The sequence below is a fragment of the Amblyomma maculatum genome, chromosome 1 (assembly GCF_055883805.1).
Source record: "Amblyomma maculatum isolate TAMU_Amacu chromosome 1, ASM5588380v1, whole genome shotgun sequence".
Taxonomy (NCBI): Eukaryota; Metazoa; Arthropoda; class Arachnida; order Ixodida; family Ixodidae; genus Amblyomma; species Amblyomma maculatum.
In genome coordinates this window covers 355,514,720-355,524,533 of record NC_139344.1, presented here as the reverse complement: position 1 = coordinate 355,524,533, position 9,814 = coordinate 355,514,720, and the positions used below count along the sequence as shown (strand labels likewise).

The 9,814-nt window shown below is 46.8% G+C and overlaps 1 protein-coding gene across 1 annotated transcript in view; it reads right to left on the bottom strand.

Moving 5' to 3' along the window:
• Window positions 1-8,131, bottom strand: part of LOC146207870 (uncharacterized) — an 18,021-nt gene extending 9,890 nt beyond the window's left edge. The window contains exon 1 of the mRNA XM_084577724.1: window positions 8,111-8,131. Within this exon, the coding sequence (XP_084433850.1) occupies window positions 8,111-8,131 (21 nt within the window). The remainder of the gene's footprint in view (window positions 1-8,110) is intronic.
• Window positions 8,132-9,814: the final 1,683 nt, after the last annotated feature.

Below are 9,814 nucleotides of genomic sequence, written 5' to 3'. Positions count from 1 at the left end.
TGCAAAACAGTCTGCAGCTTTATCGCAAAAAGAACTTACGTACCTGAGAAACCATTGATAATTGTTGGACCTTCTGTTTGTGTACTGCGTCTGCGCAATGCAGTGCCACCCCGTGTTTATGTATACTGCCCTGGGTTTCGTAATAAAGTGTTCGAAGTTAGCGCTCGTGCGTGTTCTTGCTTGTTCCTTGTTCTGTCTCTGGGCTATTTTTCGTTGACATGTGTTACCAACAAGCCCAGAGTACCAGCTTAATGGAAGCATGAGTGTCACGTTTCCTACGTCAGCGACACTACACTGGAACAGATATTCGTCAGCCTTGGCTGAAAAAACAGTAGTCTTCAGGCTCGCGAATAAGAGGTATTTAACGGGTCGGGTGGGAAGTGGGGAGGGTTCACGAACAAAATGGCAAGGGGGAAAGCTGGAATATGGAGAGGGTGTATAGCAGTGAGAATTGTTTAACCGCTTTTGCAATATTTACTTGAGCGGGTGTGCTATAACGATTATTTCTCAGCCAGACCGCAGTCAGGTCTTACATAACACTGGACAAAATAAGGTGAATGGATACAAAGGAAACCTCGTTTTGGCTTTTCTTCGGGTGAACTTATCTTTACGACAGCAGTATTGTTCCCGTACACCATGCTGATACACTGCACCTTTTTTCTTTATCATTCTGATAGCCAGAGCGACGCGCGTAGAAGATGCGCTGCCACAATCTTCCAGACGCAGTGTGTGAAATTGTGGACATGTATTGGTGAAGTTAGGTTTGGGCGTGGAGGATAACACTCCGCGGTGACGTCTGGAACGATTCTTACTGTATCATAGTTGCAACCACAGCTGTGTTCAGTCATTAGGTTCTTTTCTTTTTCGCTACCTATTAGGCGACTATAGATGCGCGCAAATGTGTACGCGTGTGTGCGAGGGGCTACGGGCCGGTAGCAAAGGTCAACGCTTCTATTCGCTTTCTATTGGGCGACGTATAGGTGCGTGTGCGAGGGGTTGCAGGCCGATCGTCAACTCGAGGTTCATGCGACATGGCGATATCCTCGCCCATCGCCGACTGCAGAACAAGCCGCTGCCAGTCGGCGCGAATATGAGAAGACATTTTTCTGGAGCGTTCTCTTGAAACGCAGCTGCAAAGCCCCCGAAGTGTGTTTCCTGTACATTTTGCCTTACGCTTGTGTTACAAGCGGCGGAAGAATAACGAAAGGTAACACCATCCTGCAGCCACTAAAGTGTTCGCGAAAAGTCATCCTGTTAAACTCTTCAGAGAGCAATGGAAGCATACACAAGCATACATACGCTTTCATGAGAGGGGCTGTTTCAGCTTCAATGTTGCTTTTCTTAGTGCGATGTTCTCGATTACTGACGCCGGGAACTCGAACAGAGTTGTTGAACCCTGCACCTAAAATCCCTCCTTCATTAACTAGCATGGCCTCCTTTCCAATGAACCATTGTATAAAGCGTGAGAAAGCTGTTCATTACATTTCCTGAGTTCAGTTTCCTTTATTTCATTATAAGTCGCCACCATTTCATAGGGACTGCTATGCCCCCCCCCCCCCTACTCCTACGCCCCATTCTGTTTACTGCTGGCCCAATAAGGAACGTTCTCTACGATGATGCTGGTTGTGCACATTTGGCGAATTTGGCTGGTCACGTGACAGTATTTTTGAAGGATTGTAAATAGGGCGCAAGAAATCGTAGCGTGATGGAGACAGCGCAACTAGAAGTTTTTCGAGATGAACGTTTGCATCGACACGTTCTCTCGAAAGTTTGTAAATAACGAATTAGCTTCTAAAGTTTATAAATAACGAATAACTAATTAATATGTACTGATTAACTGCAGTGAACAAAAATATGAGATTAGCATATGCGACTCTGCAAATCTCTGAATTTGTTTCACAGGACTAGAACGAACTGCAGTTGGAAAACCTTAGTCGAAGTTAGTCGGGACACCCGGTATAAATGGCGCGTGTCCAATTCAGAGAGGGATAAAAAGCACCTGTGAAAATGTTGTAAGGCTTACAATGCAAAGACCAAATCAGTAATGTCGGTATGGATTTCGCGTATACGTTTCTGAAGTGATGCCGCCGAATTCGGGCTACCCCGCCGAGGTGCCCCGGTGGCTAAGGCGCTCGACAAATGTGCAGAAGTACGCGGGATCGAATCCCGGCCTCGGCTGTCGTTTTCAATGGGGGTGAAAGGAAGGTGCACAAGTGTTGTGCGATATCACTGCGCGTTAAAGAGTCCCAGGTGGTCGACATTTTTGGAGCCCTCTAGCACGGAGTCTCTGATCGCTTGACTCGCTATGGGACGTTAAAACCGACCGATCAAACCACGATGTGAAATCCGAGTGTACCACCTCTTACTTCGTCGCCGCAACCTCAGCCTTTTCATGTTTCACATGTCTTACCTGCATAGATAAATCCACTTTTGCTTACACGCCCTACGTTCCCCTGACAACCCGCATACCTCAATGCACTCGTAGCATTGCACTCGTAGCTATGTTTCATCTCCACGTGCCCGTACTTGTCGAACTTCGCCTGTATATTAACAGTCGTTTTCAATTTCGCTTCATGTGAACGCTTCCAACTCATATTTACTGTACTCATCCCTTACTTCAACCTCCTCATCAGGTCTTTCATACATGGAATATCAATGTCGAGAAAAAAATTATATACATGCTATGAAATCAATGTTCTGTGAACAGAATAACAATTGTTTGCAGAGTGCGTGTGAGAGGATCGGCTGTATTCAACCGACCTACTTCCTCTCTTTTTACGTTAAAGTCATCAAAAGCGAACTTCACAACACCTGCAAGTACTAAACAGCACGCCCATCATCGAAATATAGGCACGTTCTCCTTATTTGTACCTTTTTATATCCGCCGCCTGAACAACGAAGCACGGAATGTAGTGACAAGGTAATCATGCATGGCCAAGCACGAAAGTTACAGCGGCTGCGCTCGATATCGAGAGATATGCTTCACGCTCGCATTATCACGTAAAAGCAGCAAGTAGGCACGGCGCATGCTCCGGTATAACAGCTTCATCCCCCACGCAACACCCATTGTGAGCGTCGCCTAGAAGCCGTGCCACACGGTAGCTGAGTGGGTAACGTGCTGAGCTCGCACACGCGAAGACGCTGGTTCGAATCCCAGCGCCTGCAGCTCTTCTGCCTTCGATCGCTGTGTTGCGGGGACCGAGATTCTTACCGGTGTCGTTCCGGAGCATTGCAGACTCCGGCTGTACACTCAGCCGCCGTGTGTGGTGGACAAGGTGAGGTGGTGTGCCTTTTAGGCACAGCATCTCCTCTCGCTGTCCCCCGGGCATCCGAAGGGTGGATGCCTGTTGCTGCTGGTGGCAGTTTTGTACGCATATAGTACAGCGGTAATGAATGTGGAACATGCGGTGCGGAGATTTTAGAATGCGAAACGGGACTGGAAATCGGCATCGTGCCTTCGTGTGTCACATGGAGACAGCTTGTACACTTACACACACGTTCTCGAAGCGCTTTTCCACGTCTTTCAAAAATATATGAGGTATCTATGTCCCCCCCTTATTGGCGTCTTTCGTTTCCCTGATATATCGAACCCATTCCGCTTTGGAAGTGCGGATTATAAAGCTGCTTCATAGTGCATGATTAGGAAGTGCTTCAGAGATCAACCAACCCTTCGAAATATGCTGCCAAATAAAGTTTCGAATATGAAATTAAGGCGGCGTAGCCTAGGATATCGGCAAGGGATGTTTAGAATGCAGGTTGATTTTGGTGTCATTATCTTTTCGTTGCTGCAGCACGTAATGGTAATTATCCCACATAATGTGCAATAATCCACCCGTACAGCTTATTCGACTTCACAACACATTCCAAAAGCGTCAGGACGCGCTAATCAGCTGACGAGTTTCGGCTGATGCAAGATGACGCACTTTCAATCAGGCGACCGCTTTTGATAGTGGTGATACGTACAGCACCAGTGTGCTGTGCGATATCAGTGCACGTTTAAGAACGTCAGGTGATCGAAATTCCAGAAGCTCTCCATTACGGCGTTAAGCCCTAAGACCGAACTAACCCAGAAGGGACACTTGCACGTACTATGCTCACGACCTGCCCTTAACTATACATGACTGTAGCTTTACATAACTAGACGAAAAATATATTACTCGCTAGAGCACTAGTGACGAATTCGTGAACCAACGTCATGCTTTTTGTTCCCGTTAATAATACAACTGTTCTCTGCCTCAAATCCGCTTTACTACTGTAAGGCCGCCCGCAAGCTGTAGCCGATAGCGGAGCAGTTCTGTGATGCTGTTGCAGAAGGCATAAAAACGAAGAACCAGTTGTTTTACAGATCCATATGCAGGTTCGAAACAAGCACAGATTTAGATGAAGCAACAGGTGAAAGGGGGAGGAGGGGGGAGGAGGAGAGGTGAATGTCGAGAAAAAAAATACAGACCCTGGAAATACGGTCTAGGGATGCTCAGTCTACGCCTTCGTTTCTAACCAGCTTATCGCCGAATTGCCCTCCATTACATCGTTCCAGTGCAGACGCATCGCCGCTTTGTCATATGACCGCACGTCAGCGCGTCAGCTGCTTGAACGCCCTCAAATGCTAGCCGCATTGCCCACTTTTCGGGTGCAGTTATCAATTTCAATAACGTAAAATAAGCTAGATATACTACTGTAGGTCAAAACCAGTGGAGGACAAATTAAGTCGGAAGTGACTATGGTTCTGCGAAACAAAACCACATTAAAATAAAACGACCATGCGGCAATTGATTAGAAGGTAAGTTGGCGACGGTCGATGATGAAAATATGGTTCGAAAGAAACGACCATGGTCACAATCAGTTTTTTAGTGTTCCTTTCTTGATCTGTAACTATACTCAAGATCCCGTCATGTGCGTACATGTGGAAACGACAAAATACACAATGCGGACATTCCAATGCAAAGGCGGACAAAACGTAACACATCAGAACTGCTTTTCGACTTCCCGTTTTCGCCTTCTTACCTACACGTGGCTGAACTATATGACGAGTCAGATTCTGAAATGCCATTTCACACGCTTCACAAAGGACGAGTAACAGGTACCTCTCACGCACTACACTACGCCGACCCTGTTTCGGAGATTTATCGCTGAGACAGCTAGATGGGAAGGAATGATCCGGAGTTGATCTGAAGTTTTTTTTTTTTTTTTCTGCAAATATTTCCGCGCTGTAATGCATCCTTCCTCGAAAGGGTGCGCTTACACCTCGTTTCCATGCGAAAATACTTGCAGTGAATTGAACAGGCGAGCTTCCTGGAATGCTCCACTTGTTGTATTTCGAAGACTGTTAAGCATACATTAGTGGTGTGTCTAGGGTATGGTCGGGATAGGATAATACTGGCGATTTTCTTGAAACCTTTGGACAACCGATCTCTCATGATGGATTTGCCACTACAGGCACTTCTTTGGATAAATAAAGGGCATTTCATGCTTCTTGAGCGACATGGGACTCGACTCTCGCCCGTGATATCGATTATTGTATAGGTTTTACCGCGCATGTGTGTTTTTGCCGCTCCAGGCGATGGGCTACGCACGTGAAAAGAATAGTTTACTGCCACAGGTTTTTTTTTAATTGGGCGACGAAATAAGAATCCCATTACAGCTTTGAAGATAAGCGATACGATTGTTTCCGCATATAATAACAGCGCTGAAATCGGGTCTGTATGGCAGTTCTACGATTCTGTTTTCGGCGCGATAACTTGCTAACATGCTGGCATTATTAGAAGCATACACATATTAAAAAGAAAACACAGAAACAACGTTCGAAATAATGAATCTGAGCCCCAAAAAACCCAAGACACCAGAACGAAAGCAGCCCATCGATTTTTCCTGCCATAGGACCACACAAACAATATCCTCGGCTTCACATGCATCGCTTGAAGAATGGAGTTCACATAATAACAAACAACCATATCTTGGTCATGCGAATTACACCAGCAGCTATTATGATCATTGGTGATAAAGAATACAGTGTCGGTGAAGCCCTGCCACTGACACGGAAACGGCTACGTAGTATTTAGGTTAGTCGAATATTCAGGGGAATCCCTGAAGATGGAGTATTTTTGTAATAAGGGATTAATTCACACTGACATCCATCCAACCACAGCCATACGGCCACAAAATAAAGCTATGCAACTTTCTCAGAAACTTCGTAGTTAATGAACAATTCGTCCTGGTCCGGGGATGGAACCCGGGACCACCGCATTTCTGGGCAGTCACCTTGCTGAGCTAACCAGGATGGTTACCAGATCATATGTATAGGGCGAGAGCAAATTGATTAATTAAAGAAGCAGGAACGGCGTTGGTTGAATATATAGGGAATCCCCTCAGGTGGAATAGATTTGTAGTAAGGAAGTAATTATTCATTGACATCGACGCAAACCTTGTTCATATACGATCCCTGAGTGGAGAGAACATGTAAAGCAAAGACGATCAGCTAAAACTTCCATATACACTATAAAAACTGCAGATACACGCTAATGCTCCACAAACATAATGTGGCTATAGTTTTTCGTTGTTTTTTGTTGCTAATTCTAGCTCTGCATACGAAGATATGCGCTGTAAATATTTCAAAATAAAAAAAACCTCATTAAAGGGATGTCCAACATAGCGTACAATTCGCTCCACATTCTGAGAGTATTGAACTACGTGGGGGACAACACTGCTATATATGGCGACGCAAGGGGCATTAAATGACAAGCAACTACCATTTTGGCGCCTGCGGGTGCAGAACTTTGAAGTTGGCTGACACACGGCGTGGCGATGACGGCATACGACGGCAGAAAGCGTTCCTGTGCTTCGGCTTCTCCGCTGCATTCTGTTAGGGTTAGGCCTACTCTAAGCAAATCTCAGCTGTCCCAGACGGAGCAGTGCCGTTATCTTGTGTCTTGATCGAAACACGCCCCATCGGAAGCATTTGATATCTTTGGAAGCCAGCCCTTCTGGTTCATGATAGTTTCATGCTGGCCTATCAATCATAGCACGACTGCAGAGTTTTCTTTTTCTAGGCTGGCCCTGGCATGTACAAGTATCACGGGATGTTTCGGTAGCGCGCATTACACAGATGGTTGCTTGTTATTATCTGAACTCTATGGTGAGCTTGTTGCTCTATAAAAGAAAACTTGCGTTTATAGTAGGCATTCTTTCTCCAGAAAACGGCCGACAATTTGCTTTATTTCATTGAAATTTCTGGTCTTCCGTTACAATCAACAGCACATCTACTTCCGTACAAAGATTACCGCAGTCCAGTTCGGACAAGTGAACTGTGTGTAGACTGAGGCACCCGAACTTCAAGCTCTTCACTCTAATGCCGGTATAGTCCTAGCGGAGTGACGCTGCATCTCCTAAGGTAAACCTCCCGGGGTAAATAGAGAGGAAATGAAGCCGTAACGAGAAATGAAATAAAAGGAAACCCCATTGCCAACCGAAACACCGGATGCAATAACCTAGAAGGTTATTGCATCCACTCCGCGAGAGATCCGCCCCCAAAAGTGTTCTCGCCGTGCTATATTCTCCCCTAGCGACCACTCCGCAGGTCGCTAGCGTAACACGGCCCGGAAAGGCAGCAGAGAAAAGCATGGGGCCCTCTCCCATTGAAGTATGCCTTAACTGGTTCACAGGAAGGGAAAGGCGCAGTATCTGTCACACTTGTGTCCGTTGACACCTGAACCGCGCCGTAAGGGAAGGGAGAAAGGTAGGAGTTAAAGTGGAAAGAGAAAAAGAGGAGCCGTAGTGGAAGGCTACAAAGTAATTTCGACCACTTGGGGATCTTTAACGTGCGCTGACATCGCACACCACACGGACGCCTCTTCGTTTCGCCTCCACCGAAACGTAGCTGCCGAGGTCGGGTTCAAACCCGGGTGTTCCGGACAGTATAGTCGGGCGTCTTACCACTGCACCACCCTGGCGGGGGCGATAACTGCCACGAACATCCCGATCCCAACGACGAAAAGTGCGTCACGGCAACATGAACTACGCTTGCTCCGCGCCAAGCTGTTTTTGCTCTCTAGCGAAGAAGTGGGAGACTGTGCTTAAACTTGAGCAAAAAATAACTGACATGGTGGCAACATACCTGCACACCTCCAGACAACATCGTGCGAGGTGGGTGTATGCTTGCAGAGGCTATCTGACTACCTAGCGACAAAGCTCAGAGAAACTCTGAGAAGAGGAGGAGTACGGCAAAAAACGTTAAATATTTTATTTAGTATATGCTAATACAAATTAGTAATATTAAAACCATCTTGCAGCCGCTGTAATCAGTGGGCTTTTAATGTGTTGGAGTTAAGTAGGCGACAGTGTTTTCGCCATGCAAACAGCCTATAGCACTGCGATTAACATTTGTATTCAACGCAAACTCCGCCGACCAACTGGAGCATTAAAGCGTGGGCCTGAACACGCGCCTGTTTAAAGTCGTTTCCCTGGTTCTCAAGGGAGGAATTTCCTTCGACCTGGAGATCTTCCTCAATTCCGAGCTGCTGCTGTGACTTTAGTCGCGTTTAGGGACGCACGAACCAGCCGCTACTAGCACCGCTTTCTGAGAGACCTCGGCTGACGAAAACGTCGCGAAGGAAAAGCAGCAGGTAGAGGACATCTGCAACAAGCGCAACTTCGAACAGCACGCGCGGCTCGTGCGCAGTTTAAGTAAGACATACGGCTTTATCCGGCCTTCAGCACACCAGTGGCACCACGATTCCGGTGTACACGTTTCCCGACCGTAAGTGCAATATGGATCATCAGCGGTTTATCGTGATGGATGTGATCGACCCCTTCCCGATGTGCTCGCTGGTGCGCTGCTACGAGGGCCTGCTGGAATTTCGCATTTTCGGGCCGCTCACTAGCTTATGCGAAACGTTGGACCGCCCACTATTCATCAAGCGGAAGCACAAGTTTCACGGTCTCTACGTCAGCGACACTACACTGGAACATATATTCGCCAGCCAAGGCTGCAAACACGTTGGTCTTCAGGCTCGCGAATAAGACGTATTTAACGGGTCGTGTTGGAAGGTAGCCGGGGCTAACAAACAAAATGGGAACGGGGAAAGCTGGAACACGGGGAGGAGGTATAGCAGTGAGAATTGTTTAATTGATTTTGCAATATTTACTTGAGCGGGTGTTTCTGATAATGATGGTTTCTCAGCCGGACCGCAGTCAGGTCTTATAAGGCCAAAATAAGGTGAATGGATACCAAGGAGACCTCATTTTGGCTTTCCTTAGGCTGAACTTTTTTTTACGGCAAAGGTATTGCTACCTTACACCATGCTGATACACTGCAGCTTTTTTCGTTATTATTGTGATAGCCAGAGCAACGCACGTCGAAGATGTGTAGCCACGACCTTCCAGACGCAGTGTGTGGAATTGTGGACATGCATTGGTTTGGGCAAGGGGGATAACACTCCGCGGTTTCGTCTGGAACAATTTTTACTGTATCCTGGTTACAACCACAGCTGTTTTCAGTCATTAAGCTCTTTTTTCGCTACCGATTAGACGACTATAGGTGCGTGGAAATGGGTACGCGCGTGTGAGAGGGGTTGAGGGCCGATAGCAAAGGTCATCTGCCATTTGGAATCCCCCGCAAGCATACATCATTGAATCTTTAGAAGCCGTACAAAACAGAGCTCCCGTTTTATTCATCGCTCCTATTCATACGATATCAACCCCCCCCCCCCCCCCCCCGTCTCACCTCTCAAACAGCAATCCCAATTACCAAGCCTCTCGTACCGTCCGCTGTCACGTTTCTAGCCTGTGCTTATATCACAAATTTTACTTTTCCGATTAG